This window comes from Protomyctophum bolini, assembly GCF_963924005.1.
Source record: "Protomyctophum bolini genome assembly, chromosome: 21".
Lineage (NCBI taxonomy): Eukaryota > Metazoa > Chordata > Actinopteri > Myctophiformes > Myctophidae > Protomyctophum > Protomyctophum bolini.
The window spans coordinates 23165947-23192799 of NC_137882.1; the positions used below are offsets into that span (position 1 = coordinate 23165947).

Genomic DNA, 26853 nt, shown 5'->3' on the forward strand with positions numbered 1-26853 from the left:
CCTCTGGCACCTCCCTTCAGCCAATCAGGGTCTTACTGTAGACACCTCTGGGGTCTGCCAGTCGGATCTGGTTCCACTCGGCACCGGAATCCACCCGGCAGACCCTGGCAGCTGCCAGCATGGCTCCGTGGTCCCGGGATTAGGCCTCCGTGCATGCGGGATCCGGTTCCATAATGATTTACGCACGCACGCACGAACACACACGCACACACTATCACTTTATTACAGTACGCTGCTTTACTGCTGGCCACTCTGCCTGTCTGTCTGCCTGTCTGTCTGTCTGTCTGTCTGTCTGCCTGACCTCTAGGCCGAGGTCCAATTATAAGCATGTAGGTGAATTAGTAAACATATGTGGGACCTGTGTTCAGATTACTTATGGTACTTTGGTCGTCTGGTTTTGAGGATTTGGTTCCATATCTACTGAATGGGCTCCAGTGGAACGGTTGAGCTCCATAAATATTGATTTTATCCAGGATATATATATAATATATATATATATAAAACAAAGAAACTGTAGTGTATATGAAAATCAATCTGATGTTATATTTGACTTGCTTCCCTTAGAAGTTTATAGGAAGCTGTAAATCAAATGTCTCTCTACTCTCTCTATATAGATTACATTACATTCACCCATTCACACACACAATCATACACCAATGGCGGAGGAAACCACCTGCACATTGGGAGCAATTAGTTGTTCAGAGTCTTGCTCAAGGACACGTTGACACTAACTCAGGGGGAGGCCACAGGGATCGAACTGGGAACCTTCCGTTTTCAAAGCGGCTACTCTACCGAGCCACTGCCGCTCGAGTGTGAATGCCAAATAAAGTGAAATGAACCTCTAACTAACAACTTATTGTGTCCATCATCCTTTATTAATTGTACTTAATTGATGCACTCAAAGTGGGGTCTGGGGACCCCGAGGGTTCCTTGAGGGGGTTCCAGGGGGTTCCAGGGGGTACCCAGCGAAACAGTTTAAAGACTTAAGCAGTATTTAATTGTTTGGCTCACACGACTCATCGCAAGGCAACAGCACATTCCTGAGCACTATTCTCTTATGGGGTCCCTGACTTATTAATAATAATATATATATATATATATATTATATAAGACAATATTCTCTTATGGGGTCCCTGACACTAAATCTTTTCAAATGGAAGTCCGTAGCCAAATACATAATATCAATGAAAATGTTGGGAAAGTTGGAACACAGTATTACACTAAAATCAGTTAATTTGTTATCTTTATAATATATTTATTTCTTCCTGAGAAAATTATGACCTTCCTATATCTCTAAACGCATTTGTCCAAAAGACACCTCATATCTTCAGATTTCAAGTAGGGCATTCTCTTTTTTTGTAAATTAATATTATACTACTATACTAAGAATATACTATACTACTTTATCATACAAGGGTGTAAGGGTGGTAAAAAAAGAGCCGATCTACATGACACAATGCATCATGTCACGGGGCATTGTGAGCTTGTAGATCTGCTAGTTTTCACCGTTTCCGAAAATGTTTGTTCCATTTTCTGAAAATAAAGGTTTTGGACATATCAGTAGACTAAATTATTCTGTTGACAATCTTGGGTATATGATATACTTCAACCTAAATAATATTCCAGTCTGGTGACCAGCTATTAACCACTTAAACCCTTCTGCAACTGTACTGTAAGCTCCTTTTCTTTTTACTCCACACCAATTTGCCAAAAGCGTTTTACAAACTCAGAAAGCATTACAATTCGACACGTTGCAAGCTTGTAGATTTGCAATTTGGTTTGCGAATATATATAGGGACTCGATCAGTTTTATTGCGACCGAAGATTACAGTTAGCTATGGATTTGTGTGTTTTCATCACTCAAAATCCCCATACATGTTGAAAGCCCCCATATATTGTCCCCAGGTCTCATGACATCATCAGGGATATTAAGCCCATATACGGGAATGTCCCCATATATGGTCACGCATTGTGAGGGCCCTACCTGGACCCTCATCATCAAACCATATACACTCAAGACACTGCCCCCGCTGCCACCCTTAGATCTCCATATATGGAGCTGATCAATTCTGACATTCCATATTATGTTGATCTGGCCTCATCACACCCTGTACACTCAAGACACACTCCATATATGGCCAGTGCACGTCTAAGGGCCTAAAGGGTGAGAAGCCGCCCTTTAGGCCGAGGTCGCCCTCAGGCGTCTTACTGGTTATTATTACTACTACAAATCAGATCAATGTAGAATCTCTGGATTAGCCTACATAAAAGTCCATGCCTCTGTACTTCTGTATGTGTGTGTGTGTGTGTGTGTGTGTGTGTGTGTGTGTGTGTGTGTGTGTGTGTGTCTGTGTGCATGCGTGTGTGCATGCGTATGTGTGTGAGTGTGTTCTCGCCAGTATGCGGCCACAATGAGCTGCCCTACATTTGTCTAATCATCCAGGGCTTAACCTTTGTGCTGGTCTGCTATCTGCTGTGTGTGTGCGCGCGCGTGTGTGTGTGTCATGTGTGTGTTGTGTGCATGTGTGTGTGTGTGTGAGAGACAGAGGGGGAGAGCGAGCAAGAGAGAGGGGGAGAGGGAGGGAGTATGTCTCCTATCTTCTAACACCAGGGCTTAGTAATGTTTTGACTTTGTGATCAGGCACCTGGTCAGGCAGCACACTGGGGTCCTCCATCAGCTGCTAAGCTCCCCCGGGGAGAAGCAAGGAGCGGTGGGGGCAATGGGGTGGTGGGGGGGCAATGGGGTGGGGTGGGAGGGGGCTTTCCGGGAGGTGATCGATGGTATGGTGGACACACAGCTCTGCTCCGGCTCCACACAACCGGTGTGTGCGTGCATGTGTGTGAGAGAGGGAGAGAGAGAGAGACTGAGAGAGAGAGCGCGTGCACACTTGTATAACTATACTCATGAGGGCCAAACGTATGTCCTCACAAGTATAGTAGACATTGTGAGGTAGACATTGTGAGTATAGGCCTACCGTTTCCCTGGTCCTCACAAGAGCGCGCGAGAGAAGAAAAAAAGACGTATGTGTGAGTGCGTGCGTGTGTATGCATGTGTGTATTTGTGTGTATATGTGCACATGTATGTGCAGTGCGTGCGTGAGCAGGGGCTGGCTGGTATTAAAGAGAGAGAGAGAGAGAGAGAGAGAGGAGGCCTGATGTTGTGGGGAAGAGAAGCCCCTGGGGGGGGGGGGGGGGGGAGCGGGGGGGTATTTAAACAGCCTGTCTTTGATTGACAGGGCTGATAGTGGTGGGGGGACGGAGGGGGGCGCTGTGTGTGTGTGTGTGTGTGTGTGTGAGCGAGCACTTGGGGTAAAGAGAAGAGAAAGGGGGTTGTGGAGTTGAATGCAGGTTAGGCTAGTAGTGTGTGTGTGTGTGTGTGCGCGTGCACGTGTGAGTGTGCACGGGGTGGGGAGGTGGGTGGGTTAAGAGATGCAGGAGGAAAGTGAGCTTTTAATTAGCAGAGCAGAAGCAGATGTAGCAGAATGGTACCCCCACCTCTCTCTCTCTCACACACACACACACACACACACACAGGCAGCTGGAAGTCATCAGGACAGAGGTGTGTGTGTGTGTGTGTGTGCGTGCGCGCGAGTGTGTAGGCAGGGGACCTTATGCCACGCAGTATAAACATTTCAATAATTATGAGCTCCTATAGTCCAGGTTATAATTCACTAATTAGCCTGACTGTTGGATTCATCCTGTGCTCAGACACACAGAGCCCATCGCTCTGCTGTGACTGTAATTCCTTGATTCCCACTCATTTAAACCACGTGAATAGAAAACCCCATTAATTCTGCCTGTTCTTCTACAGATTTTAATGGTATATTGTTGCTGCACGGGCATAAGAAACCTCTTATCTCCATATTTTTTACTTTGTATGTTTTCTTCGCAAATTAATGGCCTACTGTATACTATAGTAACAGCAGCACAGTTGGAACGAGCTGCTACCTTTGCACTTTTCTTTCATTTGAATCCTGAAAAGTAACACTTTTGGATATATGAGGTTTCCACCCGACAGACAATAACATTTAAAAAAAAACGTTTTTTTATTGTGATAAAGACAAATATAGGAACTTAATGTTACTGTCACTATTTGTCTTTATTACAATGAAAATCTTAGGAACTACAGTATAGCTTACTGCAGTTCCTATTGAGCCATTCTGAAACACACACACACGATCTGTAAATTAACCTCTTAAAAAGGTTGAGAACAACAATCTACAAGCTCATGCGTCACCTCACCCCATGCGTTGTGCTGATCGACTATTTTCGACTATTCGACTATTTTCAGTGAAGAAATTTGGTGGTAGAAATTCTAGTGGGACTTCTAGTAGCCTACAAAAGAATAAAAAACAGTTTCCTCTTTTATTAGTTTATAAAGACAGGTTATAATTTCTTTCCAAGTTGCAAAATTAAATATATTCATTTAATATGATATAAATAAATATAATACTAAATATTTGCCCAATTTATGTTCTCAAGGGAATGTTATCCGTTTTCAGCTAATTAAAAAACCTGTCAAATATAAACAACACACACACAGCTGTCGAGGTGTCAATAAATACATAACATGCCACAGGTGTTTCTGAAAATATGCCGACCACATGTAAAAGCTGCATGGCCATCTATAAACAAATCCCTTTTACACAAATTAAATCTCTTTTAAAAATAAACTGCTGCTACTGCGACTGAGACTCCACCTGGTACTGCACAGAGAGTATGAACCATAAAGCCTCTTGGGGGTTTTAATTGTATACTCTCTATAGATCGGTCTTAAATGTATATTCTCTATAGATCGGTCTTAAATGTATATTCTTTATAGATCAATGTTAAATGGATATTCTCTATTAGGTTAGCGTTAAACGTATTATTCTCTATAGTATAGATTAGTTTTAATTTTAAAACCTATATTCTATAGGAGTGTTATTACGTATGTCTGTTAATTGCATACATTCACGATAGATTAGTGTTAAATCTATAAGTCTGTGTTAAATGAATTACTCCATTATTAGATTATTGTTAAATGTATAATTCCATATGTAGCCAAAAGTCAGTGTTATAACGGTATATAGACTATATTAAATTACAGAATGAAAGAGCAACACCCATCGGTTCATACAAGAGCATGTTTTTATTTTGGTGTCATGACATACAACATCAGATTTATCCCCCACCCCCCCCCCCCCTCCCCCCGCACCTAATATTATCCACTTATACAAAACGTATCCAAAACTGTGGTGAGCACAGATGACAAATGCCATGCCCATAATAGTATAAAATGACTTCTGATCAATTTTAAACGGTGCAAAAACAAACAAACCCAAAAGACAAAACAAAAAAGAAACACGATCTCCCTGCACATATAAAAATAAATTAATACTTTATGTGTCCAGTCAAAAAACTATCCGTCCGCTCTCCGAAAGATTCACACGCAAACAAACTGAGGCTTCATTGGGTATCCTTCCTTCACACCTTTTTGCACGGCCAATCAACGATCACTTATGTACACACCAACGGCCAATGAGTGAAGAGCTATGTACACTTAAACGAGGTAAAAACGGCGCCACTGGAAAAAAAAATCCCCAGAGCCTGGACTAGACTTTGTCGTACGACGGTCGGTGGCGAGCGGGAGAAAAAAAAAGAAAAGTTTGCGTCACACCGCCGAAATCCAACGGATCACGACTCGCGCTCCGTTTGTTTTCGCCGCACGCCGCCCGTCGTACAACGGGGTATAATTATATCAGGGCCTAATAATTAGGCTATCCTCAGCCCCTCCCCCCAAACCATCACCTATATACACACAACCACCCCACCGCTCCCCGGCAAAACAACGCTCAAGTATAGATTCTTTAACCACTTAAACCCCTAAATATGGTTGAACGGAGTCCCTCAGGGCCCCATGCTAGTGTATTGTACTGTTATGTGTGTGGGGGGGGGGGGGGAAGAGATTTGTCTGAAAATAGCCGAGCGACAAGCTCACAACGAGCTCGTGGATCGGCTATACGTTCTGTCGAAAGCTTTCCCCCACAATACACTGACACAGCATGCTGGGATTTAAGTGGTCAACAAGCAAGCATGACACGTCTTGAATTCATCAAAAATTACAACAAAAACACAAATTAAAAAGGTTTTTACAGCGAGATTCAACTGTGTGGAGCAAAAAAAAAAGAAAAAAAAAAAAAGAATGATCAACCAAAAAACCAAAACCTCAACTTTATACAGTAGTCGTATAAAACGATGTGAAATTGCAAAATCGCGGTGCAGGCTTCGTAAAATATATCATCTAATGCCCGTTGTTCCGCAAAAACAGACCGCGAATAAATAATAGAGAATCCCATACAAAGTTGGCTTTGTTATCAGAAGGACACAGCAGAATTAATATTTCCTGTTGGGGTCTTTTTCTTTTCTTATTAAAGAGAATGGGTCCGCCCCTAACGTGCCTGAGTGTTTGGTTGCCATAGCAACGCAGCTTAACTACCAGTCGCTGCTGTGAGTGGGTTTGGCTGAGTGACAGGTCAGTGTTAAATACACACCCAGTGGTCCTCAAAGTGGGGTCCGGCGGCCCCAGGGAGGTCCCTGAAGAGGGGTTTCAAGGGGGGTCCCCGGGAGGTCCTTGAAGAGGGGTTTCAAGGGGGGTCCCCGGGAGGTCCTTGAAGAGGGGTTTCAAGGGGGGTCCCCGGGAGGTCCTTGAAGAGGGGTTTCAAGGGGGTCCCCAGGCAAAAATCCATTCAACAATTTTAACCCTACTAGGGTTAAACTAGGGCTCCCAAAAGCTCGCGATTGCGATGGGTTGAGCTTATCTGCTCATTTTCCAAGAAATCTTTAACAAAATGTGAAACATTTTAAACACAAATCTTGTATGGGGGGGTGGGAGGTGTCTCTGGCTACAAAATGAACAAAATATTTTCAGATGGGGGTCCGCGGCCAAATACTTAGGCTACACATGATTAGTTTGGACTTTGCAGGTATATCTCATGTCGCGCTTTATCCATAAACTTATTTGCCTTTTTTTTTTTAATTATTATTATTTTGAAAAAAACTTTAAAAATAGTTCAAATAGCTGATAGCTACAGGCTCACGTGTGGATGTAGACTCGCTAGTTGACCTATTTTAAAATGTTTTTTTTACAAAATGGTTAAAAAAAAAGCAAGAAAAAAAAAAGCTAATACGTTTAGGGATATGGGGTGTTGCAGGACAGAGCCCTGGATGTCCTTGAAAAAAGTTTGAGAACCACTCGAATACACCACTGACCTCATCCTCTCATCCCATCCCCCGACCCACAGCCTCAGGGCACTTGGGTTCTGGACACTGCTATAGGCCACTCCATGACTGCTGTGGATTCTTATTGGCCGCTGCCGACGGCCTCAAGGTTCCCGATTGGCTGGTCCTGTATACGAGAGGTAGATGCAGCGGGGGGGGCTCAGTCAGGAAGTGAAAAATGTAACACCGAGGAGGACTGAGCTCTGGATTTCATTTAGCCCCGTATTTAAATTGATTTAAAAGCTGAAATCCACAACTTTCTTCTTCTTTTTTTAAGTGCAGTGATTCTTAACCTGTGGGCCGGCCGCGAGGATATTGCAAATGCTCCCCCCTCCCCAAATAACTGGCCAAACATTCACATGGTTTTAATAATATAACATTTCATTGTATTTTGTCTTTCTAAAAGCATAAAATAAATGAGTTTTCTCTGTGATAATCAGATAAATATGAACTCAAAAGTGGATTATGTTCCATTGATACACAGTCGATTGAAAATGCACGCGGACCACCCACCTGACCACTTATAACACGGCGGACCACCCACCCTGACCACTGATAACACGGCGGACCACCCAACTGACCACTTATAACACGGCAAGACGCAAAACACAAATGGTTCGAGAAAAGGTTTCAGTGAATAAAACATTATACTTTAACGTTAGTGATGCGTCATGTTATTAGAATATAACGTTAGTGACGCGTTATATGTAATTACAATATAACGAACAACTGTGGAGGTGGTTCTCCCTGCTCTCCACTAATTGAGACGTTTAGATCAGCGGTTGCCAAACACTGGTTCGGGACCCATTTGTGGGTCGCGGGACACATTTAGTTTGGGTCCCTTTATTAGGTTTCTGACTATTTCAAATAAACATTCCCAACGGGTTTAGATCCAGACTGTGGACCGTTGGGGGTTAGGAGGACCGGTACTGGCTGACAGGAGGTACCGCATTAACCCATTTTGGTGTTAGCATTATGCTATGCTTTAGCTATTGAAAAATAGCAGATCTACAAGATCATAGTACACATAGCTACGAGCTTGTAGGTCTGCTATTTTTGAAAAATGGAAGAACGACTGACATAGAAACATAGCTTTTTCAGAAAACTGTCACGATTCAGAAGACAATTTTAGAATCTGATCTCAGGTCAGAATGGGTTGCAGGTGACCCGGGGTTTGAATCCCTGAAAGGACATAATTATTACGGATTGTGGCTTTAACTGTGGTGTGTTTTTTCTATGACCATATTCACATGGTAGACGTGATAGTGTTGCTTCGACTGTACAAACTGTTCTGTACCGAGAGAAGCCGGTCTTGATTCTGCTACGTCCTTTTAGGAACACAAACGGGTGATATATTTTAACCTGAATACTCCCGGCACTTCTTCTAATCATTGTTTATTTTTACATTCTACTTGTTCGCTGAATGAGCCCCCTGTAATCTGACCCAGAGATGAGACAAGGCTTCTTGTGGTGACCGTACGAGACTTGGCTCACTGAAATTGATGGATCTACACACAGACCCCCCCCCCCCCCCCCCCCCTCCACCCCCTCCGCTCTGAGACTCAGTCACAGCGGACAAACGGGGTCTACTACCCAGTCCCATGCTTTAGGGGTAGTGTAGTTTTGTTCTTCTTCGATTAGTTGTAGTTCTGTGTGTGCACGCTATAGCTTGTGTGTGCTGACTGAGTGAGCGCACAATGTCTGGTTAGCTGAGTCCCCTGAGAGAGTGAGAGTGAGAGAGAGAGAGAGAGAGAGGGAGAGAGAGACAGAGAGGGAGAGAGAGAGAGGGAGAGGGAGAGGGAGAAAGAGAGAGAGAGAGAGCACAACACCTGAAATAAAAGGGAGGAAGCACAGGGGAAAAGAGGAAGAGGAAATGGATTGATAAACGAGGGAGAAACCAAAAAAAGGGAGTAGAAGTGAAGAAGAGAGAGAAGCAGAAGGAGACATGGAAGAGTCCTTCCAGTCACCATCATGTCTTCTCCTGACTAGAGAGAGAAGCAGAAGGAGACATGGAAGAGTCCTTCCAGTCACCATCATGTCTTCTCCTGACTAGAGAGAGAAGCAGAAGGAGACATGGAAGAGTCCTTCCAGTCACCATCATGTCTTCTCCTGGCCGGCCGTGACGCCCATGACCTTGTCGGCCAGCCGCGCCCTCTGGGAGCCTCCCTGGGCGTCGGCCTGCAGGGCCAGGAAGGGGTTGGCGGTGATGGCGCCCTGCGTCTGGGGCGTGTGCACCGCCACGGGCATCATCATGCCGCCGCCCATGGACATCTGAACGGAGGAGGACGAGGAGGAGGAGGAGGGGGGTAGGGACTGTTGTTGCTGTTGTTGTTGTTGTTGTTGCTGCATCAGCTGGTACAACAACATCTGATGCTGTTCCTGTAGAATAAAGCAAAAATACAATCTCAAGACTGGAAATGTAAAGATGATGTTTTAGGCTGACCAGCTGAAGAAATCACACAGATTTGAGGCATTAAGCTTGCTTCTATATGACATTTCTGAGGCCATTCATGCTTCTGGAAGATGCTTCTAAGCTTGTATTATATTGCTAGTATTTGAAGTTTCACTTCAAATACTCTTTCACCTTAAACTAACTAGGCTAATGACCAAAAATAGCCAATCTGAATGGAGGGAGAGGAGAGGAGGGGAGAGCGAGGGAGTCATGGAAGGAGGAGAGGTGATTTATTTTGTCTACCTTTCCCTTCGTTTTTGACGGGCTTTTGAAATTACATCATGTGGACTTTTAGTGTTTGTTTAGAGCACTTTGAACATAGGCGTGTCGTACCGTAGGTTGTGAGGACAGCAGCTGTTGGAGGTGGTGTTGTTGCAATAGAAGTCTCTGTTGTTGTTCAGACAGCAGGCCGAGACGCACCGCACTGAGGAGATAACACACACACACACACACACACACACACACACACACACACACACACACACACATTAACATCACATATTTAATTCACTTTAGTACACCCCCATAACACTGAGAGTGAGAGTGTACAAAATACCTGTGAGGGTCCATTGTGAACGCCCTGGACCCCACTTTGAGAAGCACTGATTTTCGACGCCATACGTGTGTGAAATAAGGCCATGAAGGTATAAGACATGGAGGTCAATAGTCATCGCTACGTTTCATTTCAGAACACAACATGATGATTGAAGACATGCTAACAACACGTTTCACACATTGTCCGGGGTTAATCGCTGAGGCCGATGAGTGCCAAGTACATCTACTGATTGTTGCAGCTTTAGAAGAAAACATGTTTTATTATAATTATTGTTGTTGTTGAGATGGCATATGGAAGCGTGCACACTGCACACATGCACAAACACACACTAAACTCATTGACTGCCTAGAACTTAATTAACGCCAAAAGTTCTAAGGTGAACGTGTATAATGTGTTTTGGGTGTTTTTATCGATTCAGAATCAGCCTGCTATTATCACATTTCTAGCGTGATAATAAGACCCTGTTGCTAGGCAACGCTTGCTTCGGCTTGGCTCAGTTTTTCCGTATTTCCCCACCTGTCCGCCGCCATTTTAAGCACGATCTTTGGACACCTTTTTCTCTGTATGTACAGTAGTCTGCACCCGATGTGTTTGAACACAGCACAGACTTTCCATGCTCTGTTTTTTGCTGCATTGTGGTTGCAATATTAACGCTTCTGGAGAGAAATACATTTTTTGCTTCCTGATTTTTGGGGAAGGGAAACGGAAGTTATTTCAAAATGAAATAGAGCGCTGCATATGGTGGCGGTAGCGCCGGAGGTTTTGGTGGTGGGTTATGAGTTAAGGAAGTTGAACGTGGATCATGTTGTGGGGGATCACATGACCACTTACCTGGTCTTAGCATTGGCTGAGCTGTTAGAATCCACATTGGCAGCAGGACAACAGAAGAGGTGCGAATCAAACTCACATTCAAGTATTTTTCCGCAAGAATGAAAAGAGTCCAATTGACCAACCAATTGATGCTCCCAAAAGAGTTTACTTGCAACATTTCGCCAAAGAGTTTACTTGCAACATTTCGAGCTGACCGGGCTCTTTCTTCAGACCATTATGAAGACAGCGCACGTTATCCAACTTGAAAAAGGGCTAAACTGAGGTCTGAATAAGGGTAAGTAAAACCTGATTTATCTTTGGACGTTCTTTTGGTGTGACGCTGTAGTCTGATCAAGTAGGACATTAGTTTACGAATAAACACAAAAAGTGAAAATCTGGAAATGAGATGTTTCTGCCCGAGACCTCACGAGTAATAAACTAATGTTTATATCGTCAGATCACGGCCCCGAGTGAAGCTATGAAATGGAAGGTTAGTACTTCCGGTTCAAAGAGAGAGAGTTCACGGCTCTCTTCTTCTCTCAATTTTCGTGCATTCTGCTGGCACTGGCTCCAGATTCCCTCCAGTGGTCAACAGGAGGGATTGTGTTAATCGGTCAGAGAGTAGAAGAAGGAAACATGACAGTGTGAAATAAAATAAGTATGTCTAACACAAACACACACACGCTGAGGTGTCAGGACATTTGACTGTCGATGTCTGTTTTCATGCCCGCTCAAGGTCTGGTTATGTCACACAGTCACACAGTCAGACGGTCGGATGGACAGACGGACAAGACATGTACCTGTTGTTGCCGGGCATAGAATAGCCGCCGCCCGCCGCCGAGGGGTGTGCGTATGCGTGTGCGTGAGGGCTGGCGGTGCCCGCGGGCGCCTGGAGGGCTCCGTTGTGGGCGCTGCCCCCCCCGGGCCCCGCCCCCATCCCACCGCCCATCATCAGGGAGCCCGGGGTGGCCACGCCGTTGACCTGCGGCTGAGGAGGACTCTGGGAGACGGAGGGCGGCGTGGACAGAGAGGACGCACTGCCCGTACTGCTGCTACCTCCACACGACACACTGTCCTGAGAGAGAGACAGGGAGAGAGAGACAGGGAGAGAGAGAGAGAGACAGAGAGAGAGAGAGAGAGAGGGAGAGAGAGACAGAGAGACAGACAGGGGGAGAGAGACAGACAGGGGAAGAGAGAGACAGACACACACACACACACACACACAGACAAAGAGGTGGAAAGATGGGAGAGAGAAATACATGTTTATCATAACTGAACTATTATTTAAATATCATGTTCATTGTCCACACACACACACACACACACACACACACACACACACACACACACACACACACACACACACACACACACACACACACACACACACACACACACACACACACACACACACACACACACACACACACACACACACACACACACACACACACACACACACACACACACAATTGTTACCTGAGCTGTCATGGGATAGGAAGAATCACAGCCTCCCAGGTGAGACGACTTCATGTCTGCAACACACATTTAACACTTAGCCATTTGGGGCAGAGAGCCAAGCGGTTAGAGAGGTAGTGCTCAGTTTCAGCCATTATAGGAAGCCGCTCAATTTGGAGGAGGCGTTGTTTCCTTTATCCATGATTTATGTCTGCTGCCCTGTGTCCGACATGTCGGCTGTACTGTATGTAACGATGATTTGCACGTCCATGCACGTTGTAACTGGCTGCTCTCCCTATTGTCAAACTGCACTGGCAGTGTTTATGTCCTTTGTACAAGGTATTCATGTACTTCTCATTATGTGGACATAAATAAACATTTGAGTTGATTAGGACCAGGCTCTTGCCGACGTTTTTATTAATAGTCGGGAGACTCGGGCCTATCGAGTTCCTCTCCTTTCACTGACAATGAGTGCAGGTCAGTGAGTCTCCGTGAACGAGTCGCCTGATGAGTTGGGAATGACAAGGTGCTGGTGGAGGTGATAATTACTGTTCACAGCTCTCTCCGACATGCTAATGCGTATGTACAAGTTTTTTTGTGTCAGCGCGGCACCGAAAGAGAGAGTTGTGAACCTTAGTATGCAATCCATGGAGGTTTGGACCGGGCCAACACCACTGGCCAGGGTACCAGGCTATTGGACTGCTTTTAGTTTAGTTTCAACTTTTTAAATAATCCAATCTTTTTGAGTGGTGCAACCACTCCAAGGAACAGCAATGTCCGTGTTCACCTATGTGTTGGTTCACCAAACTATGTGACGTCAATGAGCACCAATATGACTATGAGTACCAGTAGGGGCGCTGTTGTGCCAGAAACAGAGAGAGAGAGACAGTGCTGCACTAATGAGAGAGAGAAAGAGAGAGAGGGAGGAGGGGGGGGGGGGGAGGGAGGAGGGGGGGGGGAGAGAGAGAGGGGAGTTGCACCACTCAGTTCACACGGGTGTGATTTTTTTGTACACGTAGGAAACGAAAAACCAAACAGAAATGGGATATTTTTACTCGCAACCCCATGCAAATTGATCCGCAACCCAAACATGTGTTTGGGTCCAGAACCACTTCTCTAGTGCACTGGTTCCCAAACAGTGGGTCGGGACCCGTTTGTGGGTCGCGCACACATTGTTATGGGCCGCCAGTTTGTGTTTCCGACTGATTTGGTTTTTAATTATTATTATTTCAAAACATTTTCAAAAAACATTCTTCCCCCAAAAAAGCAAAACTATTCATGAATTAAAAACAAAAATTCAATGTTTTCTTTTCAGTAATTTCATGAAAAAATGTACGATAAAGAATATGAACATCCATAAATTGGAACAAGTATTTAAGAAGTAGTGACTAGCTTTATTGGGTCACAGGCAAATATCTAACTTCTGTATTGGGTCACGGGCCGAGAAGTTTGGGAACCATTGCACTAGTTGAGTGTGAGTGCGTGTGTGTGTGTGCGTCTGTGTGCGCGCGCGCGTGCGTGTGTGCGCGCGTGCGTACCGTTGCATGCCGGGGTGAAGGGCACGGCCAGCTGGGCACTGAGCAGCTGGAGGCGTTCCTTCTTCATGGTGAGAGTTTTGATCTGATCCTCCAGCCTCCTGTTCTCCACCTGGAGCTGGTGCAGGGACTTCAACATGCCTACCACTGTGCACGCACACACACACACACACACACACACACACACACACACACACAGAGACACACACACACACACACACACACACACACACACACACACACACACACACACACACACACACACACACACACACACACACACACACACACACACACACACACACACACACACACACACACACACACACACACACACACACACACAGAACACGAGAGAGAGAGAGAGAGAGAGATGTGTTAATAGATTATTCAATCGATATTCAAGATAGACATGGAGAAGTAAAGATATGAATTATGCGAGAGGGAATGAGATCAAATGAAACGGAAAGAGATACAATATATCTAATAAAGAAAAATATAAGGAGAAAAAATATATAAGAAAAAAAAAGAAGTATATATATAGAGAGAGAGAGAGAGAGAGAGAGAAAAGAAAAAATGCCAAAGATCTAAAAAAAATGGCATTCATAAAGTCAAGAGACCTAAAATGCAGATGTGTGTGTGTGTATGTGTGACGTGTGTGTGTGTGTGTGTGTGAGAGACGTGCATGTGTGTGTGTGTGTGTGTGAGAGACATGCATGTGTGTGTGTGTGTGTGTGTGTGTGTGATGTGTGTGTATGTGTGACGTGTGTGTGTGTGTGTGTGTGTGTGTGTGTGTGTGTGTTTGTGTGCGCTCCGTGCGTCCTCTCACCGTCGCCCTGCGCTCCGTGCTGCAGCAGGAAGTTGTTGCCCTCGCTCCACTGTCTCTCCAGCAGCTGCTCTATACTGGTGGCCACCGGGGGCAGCGGCGCGTCCCCGCCTCCCCCTGCCCCTAGCAACCCCAGCCCCGCCCCTGGCAACGACCCCGAGGGGTCATAGCGGATCTGCAGGCCACCAATGGGAGAGCTAGAGAGAGAGAGTGAGAGAGCGAGAGAGAGAGAGAGAGAGCGAGAGAGAGGGAGGTCAACGGGGAGATTAACGAGACAACATAAATGTCAGACAAACATAGACGCTGTTGGCAATAAAGCTACATCAATTTGTTGTTACAGTGGGCGCTAATGAAAAGTGGCCAGGCTCTTTCTGTGTGTTTCTGACAGAGAGAGAGAGAGAGAGAGAGAGAGAGAGAGAGGGGGGGGGGGGGGGGGAGTGGGATAGAGGGAGGGGTGGGAGAGCAGAGAGAGAGAGAAATAAAAGAAAGGAGTGGACAGCTCTGATGTAATAAATAGGAATAAAAGAAAGGAGTGGACAGCTCTGATGTAATAAATCTTGGACGTGTGAGAGGCCGAGTCAATGTGTTGAGTGAGAACTGACGCATGCCAGGAAGAGGAGACCGAGAGACAGAGAGAGAGAGATTTCGTTTAAAGCCATTAAGATTTCTTAACGGCTTAAACGAAATCTCTCTTCCTAATCTAAATCGAGTAGTTCTCACACTTTCCAGTTTCCATGTTAAAAAAATTAGCAGATTTACAAGCTCGCAGTGCGGGCACAAAGTGACACACTGTGCTTCTTGTGTACATCTGATATTTTTGAATAGCCAACACTAAAATCTGAAATGACACAGATGCTCTCCCAGTCTTATTATGTTACAAAGAAAACACATCAAACTTAAGTGGACGGGACACTTTTACCTATTCTATTATTTCAGAATATCACACAACTGGATCAATAATGTCAAATTAACCACATGAACCCTAGCAGCGTCGTGTGGTTAACTTGTCCAAAAGGACATGTGCGATTTATCAATAAATAACTCAATGTCAATCAAAGAGTCCCTGTTCTGGGTGAAAATAGATCTGACAATCCAAGTGGTGCATTGTGTGAGCTTGTAGATTCAATGGGTTTAAATGGTTAAACAAAATGTCTAATATTTGTCCCCAAGAAATAACCAAGGAGTACTATATCACTATCTGGAATACATACAAGGTATATATAGAAAATATACAAGAGCTTTTGCATTTGCTATTTTTGAACATTTCAGAAAAATCTTGAAAGTGTTCGGAAAACCCTGAATCAGCTATATATATTTTTTTTATTATATATATTTTTTTTTACATAATCCTTCACTTTTGGGGGGTCTGTGGCCAAATGCATATCAATTTGGGGGTCCTTGACATGAAAAAAAGGTTTGAGAAACACTAGCTCTAGTTATGCCACCCCAATAAATATTTGACAACTAGCGTAGCGAACAATTAGCCTCTTCAGGAACTATCTGACAGGACGAGACAATTAGCCTCTTGTGGAACAAGCAGGAACTATCTTGACAGGACGAGACAACGTACGCGGGGGAATCATCAAACGTAACCAACCTTGTCAGGTGACATCCTCCTCCTCCTCCTCCTCCCCAACCCGACAGGGACGAACGCGTCGCGCAGCGCAGGACTCAATTATCTCATCAACAAAACTCAAACCAACGGGTCTGTTTGTCTGTTTGTCATGGATGTATATATTCCAGTAGGAGAGAGAGATCCGACGTAACGTAAAAAAAAAAAAAAAAAGAACAAGAAAACAGACGAGACGCAAAAGCGCAGAAGAAACGCTGATCTGAACCAACTGTCCTTCTAACCCATGAAAAGAACCCCAAATCAAAACCACTCGTTGACAGAGAGGGAGAGAGAGAGAGAGAGAGAGAGAGAGAGAGAGACTGTAGAGACTAGAGGTTAAGAGCGACAGGGAGTGTGTGTGCGTGTGTGTGTGTGCTGACAGAGAGAGAGGAAGAGAAAAGACGTGGGGCCAGCAGAGGGAAAAGAGAGAGAGGGGGGGGGGGGGGGGGGTAAAGGAGGAGAGGGGCTGAAGAGGAAGGAGGGGTGTGGAATGTAAATAGGGGAGAGAGAGAGCATATGAGTGTGTGTGTGTGTGTGAGCGTGCGCGGGGTGTGTGTGCGTGCGCGGGGTGTGTGTGCTCACCGTGGGGTGGTCTTGGGAGAAGCTCTTATGGAGAAGCCCTGAGTTGTGATGCCGTCTCCAGCCTCCTGATCTACACACACACACACACACACACACACACACACACACGTGCACAAACACACACACACGGGACACATCAATAGCACATCTACAGCTGACGGCTGTACAATTCACTTGTTTTGTTTTTTTTAAATCTCTTTTACACCCCATCCCTCTTTCAAACTACACCATGTGCTCTCTCTCTCTCTCTCTCCATCCCTCCCTCTGTCCACGTGGGCCCCTGGCAAGACCATTCTTTTCATTTTTCCTCAGCGAGTAATGAATCACATATGTGGACGGACACACACACACACACACACACACACACACACACACACACACACACACACACACACACACACACACACACACACACACACACACACACACACAGAGGGAGAACTCCCCTCTGCTTAGTCAGTCAATCCAGAACTTTTACCACTCTACTCTCACTCACTACTACTTTAACCACGCACGACGCACGCGCAAACACATGTTGTGTGTACATGCACGTGCGTCTACGCACACACATGTTGTGTGTACATGCATGTGTGTCTACGCACACACATGTTGTGTGTACATGCACGTGTGTCTATGCACACACATGTTGTGTGTACATGCACGTGCGTCTAAACGCACCAGGTCTCAAACAACTCGGTAGCCCTTGTGGAAATTGTATTTTTTTGCCTCTGGTACTTTATACAAATTATCCAAATAAATAAATAAATGTGGCTCTTTGACTGTTGCATTAACAACAGAGACATGTGAAGGTTGTTTCTTTGCAATTCTTAAACGTGTTTTGTGCAGGAGGGCAGGAGGAAGGGAAGGCGTCCTCGAAATGTAGAAAATGGACGATCAGAAACGGAACTATTCTGGGCGGAGGAGGATGACACTTTTAAAGTAAGATAATGAAACAACTGCGCACTTCATCAACACGGCTATGTATGTATTTATATATCGTCTATGTCCAAAACTAGTTACTTTTCAACGAGCAAAAGTAGAACATCTACCACATGATGAAGCAGGGCTTTCATTTACCAAAGAACACAAAAAGATACACTATGGAGATAAAGAGGTCTCTGCTCGACAGCAGCGATACCTGTACAATCGCTTCAGAATAGTTTTTGGATCAAAGTTTCTTAATTAATATTTATATTAAACTCTATTACTATAAACTATATTTATACTCATTATATGTGAGTCAAACATAGCATTAAAGAAATATTATTTTACCCCTCCCTCCCCCCAGAGTTCCCGCTCCGAAAGAGCCACAATCCCGGTATCTCTTACCATTAAGAAAGTAAATAAAAGGCACACACAAATATACATATTCAAAAATAGAAGGAATTAATAAAATATTAGACACAACACACAAAATAATAACAAAATTAAAAATGAAATAAAAACAATTACAGTAGGGTCAGTGTTGTATGTTAAAAATCACACCCGTGTGAAGTAAGTGGTGCAACTTCGTGTGGGGGTCCTCGCAGGAACGCGCCCAGGGTGCTGGCCCGGTTTCTGGCGAGCCGCCCCGTGTCCGAAACGATCGAGAAATGACAGAGTTACTATGTGGGGGTCACCAGGGGGTCCCTCTACTGTACTGTACTGTAATGATACACCTGAAATCATCATACATATACAGTTAATATGTATGTGTGTTAGGCTGCACAACAGTGACACTTTTCCGTGCTCAGACACAGCCAGCCAGCCACACACAAAGCTACTGGTGCACCACTTAAAAAGGTTGCCAAATTGTGTAACATTTTAAAGCACCAGCGACCAGCCTACCCTCTTGTGGAGTAGCGAATGTTCTCCAATGTAAAATTATGTAGAACATCATTAACCCATGATTTAAAGGTTGGTGGGAATTTTTCCTTCCATTTAAATAGTATTAACCGCCTAGCCAAAAGAGAAGCAAATAATAATATTCTAATCTTGTTTTGCCGGCTAAGACGTAGATCTTGGGAAACAACTTTAAACACTGCAATAGTGGCAGGGGGTTCTAATCTACGGGCACTTCTAATACATCTGAAAATGTTTAAAAAATATTGATTGCCAAAATGTATTTAGCTTTGGACAAAACCAATGTGCAAGAGTAGCTTAAAATCGCTTCAGATGATTATTCTAGCCTATTCTAGCCTTCTGTTGACATCTGGCGGAAACGGACTATCTACGAGCTCACAATAGAAGCTAATTCTGAATATCTTCTGTGGACAAATATAGCTTCACTCCGGGAGTCAAAACATACGGTGAGAATCAAAGCAAATCTGGAGTCTCCAGGGCTAACAACCTGCATGCTTGTGTGCACATGTGTATGAACATCTTGCAATACTTGTGCACACGCAACTCGTGAGAGCGCACACACACACACACACACACACACACACACACACACACACACACACACACACACACACACACACACACACACACACACACACACACACACACACACACACACACACACACACAGCCCTGTGGCTAGCTGTCATTCAGGCTGATTAGTGAACTGACCTGAGGTCAGTGTAGGACTGGCTCTCCTTTCTCCCTCTCTCTCTCAACACGTGCATCAGTGAAGGAAAGGAGACCACAGTCCTCATCAGTGAAGGAAAGGAGTCCACAGTCCTCATCGGTGAAGGAAAGGAGTCGACAGTCCTCATCAATGAAGGAAAGGAGTCAACAGTCCTCATCGGTGAAGGAAAGGAGTCCACAGTCCTCATCAGTGAAGGAAAGGAGTCGACAGTCCTCATCAGTGAAGGAAAGGAGACCACAGTCTTCATCAGTGAAGGAAAGGAGTCGACAATCCTCATCAGTAAAAGGAAAGGAGACCACAGTCCTCATCAGTGAAGGAAAGGAGTCCACAGTCCTCATCAGTAAAAGGAAAGGAGTCCACAGTCCTCATCAGTGGAGGAAAGGAGACCACAGTCCTCATCGGTGAAGGAAAGGAGACCACAGTCCTCATCAGTAAAAGGAAAGGAGACCACAGTCCTCATCAGTAAAAGGAAAGGAGACCACAGTCCTCATCGGTGAAGGAAAGGAGTCCACAGTCCTCATCAGTGAAGGAAAGGAGTCGACAGTCCTCATCAGTGAAGGAAAGGAGACCACAGTCCTCATCAGTGAAGGAAAGGAGTCGACAGTCCTCATCAGTAAAAGGAAAGGAGTCCACAGTCCTCATCAGTGGAGGAAAGGAGACCACAGTCCTCATCGGTGAAGGAAAGGAGTCGACAGTCCTCATCAGTAAAAGGAAAGGAGTCGACAGTCCTCATCAGTAAAAGGAAAGGAGTCCACAGTCCTCATCGGTGAAGGAAAGGAGTCCACAGTCCTCATCGGTGAAGGAAAGGACACCACAGTCCTCATCAGTAAAAGGAAAGGAGACCACAGTCCTCATCAGTAAAAGGAAAGGAGTCCACAGTCCTCATCAGTAAAAGGAAAGGAGTCCACAGTCTTCATCAGTAGAAGGAAAGGAGTCCACAGTCCTCATCGATGAAGGAAAGGAGTCCACAGTCCTCACCAGTAAAGGAAAGGAGTCCACAGTCTTCATCAGTAAAAGGAAAGGAGTCCACAGTCCTCATCGGTGAAAGGAAAGGAGTCCACAGTCTTCATCAGTAAAAGGAAAGGAGTCCACAGTCCTCACCAGTAAAGGAAAGGAGTCCACAGTCTTCATCAGTAAAAGGAAAGGAGACCACAGTCCTCATCAGTAAAAGGAAAGGAGTCCACAGTCCTCATCAGTAAAAGGAAAGGAGTCCACAGTCCTCATCGGTGAAAGGAAAGGAGTCCACAGTCCTCACCAGTAAAGGAAAGGAGTCCACAGTCTTCATCAGTAAAAGGAAAGGAGACCACAGTCCTCATCAGTAAAAGGAAAGGAGTCCACAGTCCTCATCGGTGAAGGAAAGGAGTCCACAGTCCTCTGCACTCATGAGCACCAAACCCACAGGACGTCCCAAAAGAGCGTTTGGTGTGGGCTAAGATCATTGGTTCTCATTGGGAAGCGTTGAGGGGTCCGGGGACCCTCGGGGGGGATATGGGAAGTGTTGTGGGGTCCGGGGACCCTCGGGGGGGATATGGGAAGCGTTGTGGGGTCTGGGGACCCTCGGGGGGGATATGGGAAGCGTTGTGGGGTCCGGGGACCCTCGGGGGGGATATGGGAAGCGTTGTGGGGTCCGGGGACCCTCGGGGGGGATATGGGAAGCGTTGGCATGTTTGGGAGCCACTGAGAAAAAGTCTGCTCTGGGTGACAAAAAAAAAAAGCTTGTCCGCGTCGTATTCTCCCAAAAATACATTGTATTATGGTTTGGTCGGGTGGAAACTAGTATGTCCAAAACTGTTACTGACTTACTGAAGCACTGAGAAAACTGTTGCGCCTTTCTTCGTCCTTTTTTCCCCAAACTTGACTACGGTAGCGGTGGTCTCAAAAACATAAGGGAAACTTTGACAGGAAAAGACTCGCTCACCGTATAGAAACTAGAAGTAAAAACTCCTTAGACTGAGACTTAAGAAAATATTTTTTCCTTTATTTTATCATGCTCATAAAGTGCTCTGTGCTCAAAGTGCAATTAAAAAGCAAACGTTTGGTTCCTAAGACCTTCGTCAGCACTTGTTCTGTCACTGTTACTTTAACCCATTCTGACCGGGCACCCATTTTGGTGTTGGCATCATGTTATGCTTTAGCTATTGAAAAATAGCAGATCTACAAGCTCATATCGCGCCACCGAGTGGCGCGATACGAGCTTGTAGGTCTGCTATTTTTGAAAAATTTGAAGAACGACTGACATTTTTAGAATCTGATCTCAGGTCAGAATGGGTTCATCAGACCAGTGTGTGTCCAGTGGAAACCTCGTATGAATCTGATCTCAGGTCAGAATGGGTTAATACTGTACAGGATTCAAATTTAAAAAAAGAAAAAGTAGCAGATCGACAAGCACAGAAAAAGCCGGTTTCTGCCCGACGACAATATGGAATGACCGGACATGCCGGTTTTAGGGGAGAACACACACACACACACACACACACACACACACACACACACACACCACGTTGTGGTGGGTGTTTCCCCATAGACACCACCATGCAGCATCCCTCCCATTCAGAGAGAGACCCCCTGGGTCTGGGTGACTCACGGCCCATTGGCTTGATGGAGATTTGTATGTTTATTCATGTCAATCTTTTATATATGTCCATGTGCATGACAGAGAGAGAGAGAGAGAGAGACAGAGAGAGGGTTTGCAACTGGAGTGGTGTGGGAGGAGCCTCCACATGTCACTGAGTTGTGACCCTTGACCTCTCTGTGGGACCCAGGGGGTGTGACCCGTCCATTACCCCTAACCTCCTCCCTCCCCCCCCCCCCTCACACACACACACACACACACACAGTCACCATACCTGCTGGCGAGGCCTCCGACTGGGCGATGAGTGCTGCCATGGCCGAGTTGGGGTTTAGCCGGTTTCCAAACATGTGGGAGGGGGCGAGGTTGAAGACCGACCCTGAGAGACCACTCACCTACAAAGAGAGAGAGAGAGAGAGAGAGAGAGAGAGAGAGCGATATTAAGAGATGGTGTGTGAAGTCTGACATCTCTAATTGAAGATCCGTGTAGTGAACTAACTGGTGAAGCCAGGTGACACCGTTTTGCTGTTTAAATAAAATAAAATTCTATCGTTTCTTTTTTGCTGATGTTTGCCGTTTTTTAAAGCGCTCTAGCATACACATAATTAAATTAATTCATGTCACTATACCTGTTGTCCTCTCAAAGAGAGTGACATTGTGGTCTGTTTGCTGTCTGCCAGGTCTTATTACTTAACTTAAGACCTGGAGGCATGGTCAATGCTCTTTGGCCACTCAGAATAGCCAAATGGCATTGATCACGCCTCCAGGTCTTAAGTTAAGTAATAAGACCTGGTAGTTAAGACACGCAAATACAGCCCTACAGCTCTCTGACTGAGCTGTGGCACCAACACAGCCATTGTTAGGAAGCAGTTGGAACGGCCGGCCGGGCTGGGTACACGATTTTCTTTTTCTTTTTTAGCCTCCTTCACACATGTTTGGGGTTTGGTTACCATCAATACATGTCAACGCCTATTCGCAGCTTCCATCTTAAAACACTTCTAAAGCCCTGTAAGTCTTAAGAGAACTGGTTCTTGAGTTACTGTATACCATGACCACTGTTTTTCCATCTACATCTCTTCGACACCCAAATATCTGTGCCTGAAAAAATAGCTGCTCTAAATGTCCCCCCGCCAGAAGATGGTTCAAGTGAGTGCTGCAGTGTAAAATGTTTTTTTATATATACAAAAAAATCTTCTCTTCTGGGGGTCCCTCCCTGGCACTAAACATGTTCAGATGGGGGTCCTCGTCTGGGGGTCCCTCCCTGGCACTAAACATGTTCAGATGGGGGTCCCTCCCTGGCACTAAACATGTTCAGATGGGGGTCCTCTGGGGGTCCCTCCCTGGCACTAAACATGTTCAGATGGGGGTCCTCGGGCGGCCAAATATATATCAATTTGGGGGCCCCTTAAGTTTGAGAACTAACTGCTGTAGTTTGTTCCTCTTTGTGGTTTTCTCTGCGTTACCATCCTTACAAAGAAGAAACAACAAAACTACTACAATTACGCACACGCACACACGCACACACACACACACACACACACACACACACACACACACACACACAGAGAGAGCTGAAAGAACCCCTACAGTATCCCCTGACATGATGACAAAGTGCATGTGATGCCTACAGTTTAATCCAATTAGGCGCATTTCCCAAATAAGGAGCGTGAACAGACGACGGATGCCGGTGGAGAGGTGAGGGGGGGGGGGGGGGGGGGAGGTGGGGGGAACGGGGTGGAGGGGGAACGGGGGCAGAGGATTGGGAATGCATTCCAAAAAAACAAAATGGCTGTTCTATTGTATGTAGCCTATACGTGTGATTGTGTCCATGTCTATGTTTTAGGCCAGGGTGTCGAGGACCTCCAAATAGAGATAGGCTGGCTGCAGCCAGAGGCTAAAATGTTAGCCTCTACTTTAACCCAAAAGGCATTGGGATTGTGTGTGTGTGTGTGTGTGTGTGTGTGCGCGCGCGCGCAGCGGCGTTCGCCTTCCCACAGCACACAAGTTATCCGTACTGCCTCGACCCACACATATGGCTCTAGCCTTTGATCAATCTACTTTTATATATATATATATTTTTTTTTTTAATTTCACAGGTGCATCCCACACACATTAATAACGTGCCACATTAAAAAAATATATATAATTGAACGAAAACAAGTTAAACAACTAAAAACCTCATTCTGAATACATGGCCTTTCATTTAACACTCACTATATAGATCATATTTGTCATCACCTTGATGTCAAAATGTTAGCACATAATATGACCCATTTTGCTGGGTTATAATATGCGGACAGCGCGTACACACGCAAACACACACACACACGCACACACACACACACACACACACACACACACACACACACACACACACAGTAAAAAAAATAATCTAAACTAAGGCTATCATACAGGAAATCTGAAAGACAAGACCATCTTGCACACTTTCAATTCATTTTCCAACGGGGAAGATACAATAAAAAGTCAGGAAAACCACAGTTAAACGGAGACATCAGACGAACGGGAAAACCTCAAAACCCACACGTGCATAAGATAAACAAGAGAGAAATAACATCTCTCTCTCTCGATAGGAAGCCTTTTCCATTTCTCTTCTCCAGAGTGACTTGGGGTAGGCTCTCTTTTCAAACAGCCCACCCACCCCTTTCTCCACCTCCTCCCATCTACATTCATTTTTCATTTGCATTCATTTTTCATTCAAAGCCTCTCTCCTCTCTCTCCAACACACCCCTCTCTCTCTCTCTCCAACACACCCCTCTCTCTCTCTCTCTCTCTCTCTCTCAAACACACCTCTCTCTCTCTCTCTCCAACACACCCCTCTCTCTCTCTCTCTCTCTCTCTCTCTCAAACACACCTCTCTCTCTCTCTCCAACACACCCCCCTCTCTCTCTCTCTCTCTCTCTCTCTCTCTCTCTCCAACACACCCCCCTCTCTCTCTCTCTCTCTCTCTCATGTTGGGCTGGTAGCCAATAACAGTAGGCTGGAAGTCTGCTGAGGGACTTAAAATAGCACATGGTCTCTGTCTCTCCTGCAAGCGTGGGCGCCCACGTGCACACACACACACACACACACACACACACACAGCGAGCGTGTGCGAGAGAGAAGGCCCCCCCCAGATGTCCAGTAAGGTGAATCACCATGAACTCTCAAAACCACACATTTCTTTCTCCAACAATCCCCCCTCCCCCCCCCCCCCCCCCCCCACTCTCTCTATGTATGCAGCAAACAGGCGTAATATCCTGTGGGCCTCATATTCTATAAGATGTGCAGGACAGAGAGAGAGAGAGAGAGAGAGAGAGAGACAGACAGAGACAGAGAGAGAAGAGGGTCGGGGGCCGTGCTGAACTCAAGCCATCAGGGTAGAGTGAAGCTCCGCCTTCCATCCCTACTGTGGTGCTTGTCAGATGCCATTACATCACATGATAACACAGAGAGAGAGAGAGAGAGAGAGAGAGAGAGAATAATGACAGAGCGGACAGGGATGGTGTTTGTGTGTGTGTGTGTGTGTGTGTGTGCGTGCGTGCACAGGGTGGGAAAAAGTACTCAAATGTTTTACTTAAGTAAAAGTATACTGCAATGTAGATGTACTCTGTTACAAGTGGAAGTCCCGTATTGAAAAGTGCCAAAGTATCTGCATCAAAATATACATAAAGTACTAAAAGGAAAAATAAATCTTTTGAAAACAGCCAATCTAACAAGCTCACAATGTTTTGTAATAATAATAATCTAAATCTACAAAGTAACTAGTAACTTACAGTTTTCAAAATAATTGTAGTGGAGTAAAAGTACAATATTTGCCACAGAGAGTAGAAGCACTGATAGTACTGAAAACTGGAAATACTCCAGTGAAGTAAAAGTACCTCAAAAATGTACAGTACTTGAGTAAATGTACATAGTTACTTCACACCACTGATGGTGTGTGTGTGTGTGTGTGTGTGTGTGTGTGTGTGTGTGTGTGTGTGTGTGTGTGTGTGTGCGCGTGTGTGTGCACGTGCGTGCTTGCAGGGGGGTATAGTTGAGAAATGGCCGGGATTGGAAGATGATTACAGGAGGCGTTTGAACTTTAGCTAGTGTTGATTTTGTCGACTACCTTTTTTTCTCACGGAGGAAAACTAAACAAAAAATAACCTATGACTAAAACTATAAATAAAAACGTAGAGAATTTCGTCAAGAAATTAAAACTAGACAAAAATGTTAGGGAGGGACTAGTGGAAAAGACTTTGGTTGCACTGTAGATTTAGTCGACTAAAATTGTATGATATTTAGTCGACTGTAATTAGTAGACACTAAAACATTTCAGATGACTAAAATGTAACTAAAACTAAATCAAAATTTCATGTCAAAGTCAACTTAGCAGCAACGCAGGGATACAAAAAAAGGTTTCATCCAGAAATATAAAGAACAAAACCCTTTCCTTTAGATTTCTGGATACAACCTTTTTATTCTCAAGCCTTGATGATTATTTCACAATTAACATAATTATTATATTATATTATTATTATATATAATTATTCCGTTCGTATCCTGCTAGACCCAAGTAAAACATGATCAAACTCTATTTAATGTTTTGTACTTTTAACAACTTAAGTCATATATAATTGGT

General features: G+C 44.9%; 1 protein-coding gene across 1 annotated transcript in view; it reads right to left on the reverse strand.

The window, feature by feature from the left end:
- Positions 1-5202: 5202 nt before the first annotated feature.
- mllt10 (MLLT10 histone lysine methyltransferase DOT1L cofactor) overlaps positions 5203-26853 on the reverse strand; it is a 65877-nt gene continuing 44226 nt past the window's right edge. The window contains 8 exon segments of the mRNA XM_080794356.1: positions 5203-9639; positions 10046-10136; positions 11879-12153; positions 12558-12613; positions 14075-14218; positions 14901-15094; positions 17092-17161; positions 22510-22627. Of these exon segments, the coding sequence (XP_080650482.1) occupies positions 9358-9639; positions 10046-10136; positions 11879-12153; positions 12558-12613; positions 14075-14218; positions 14901-15094; positions 17092-17161; positions 22510-22627 (1230 nt within the window). The 3' untranslated portion in view covers positions 5203-9357.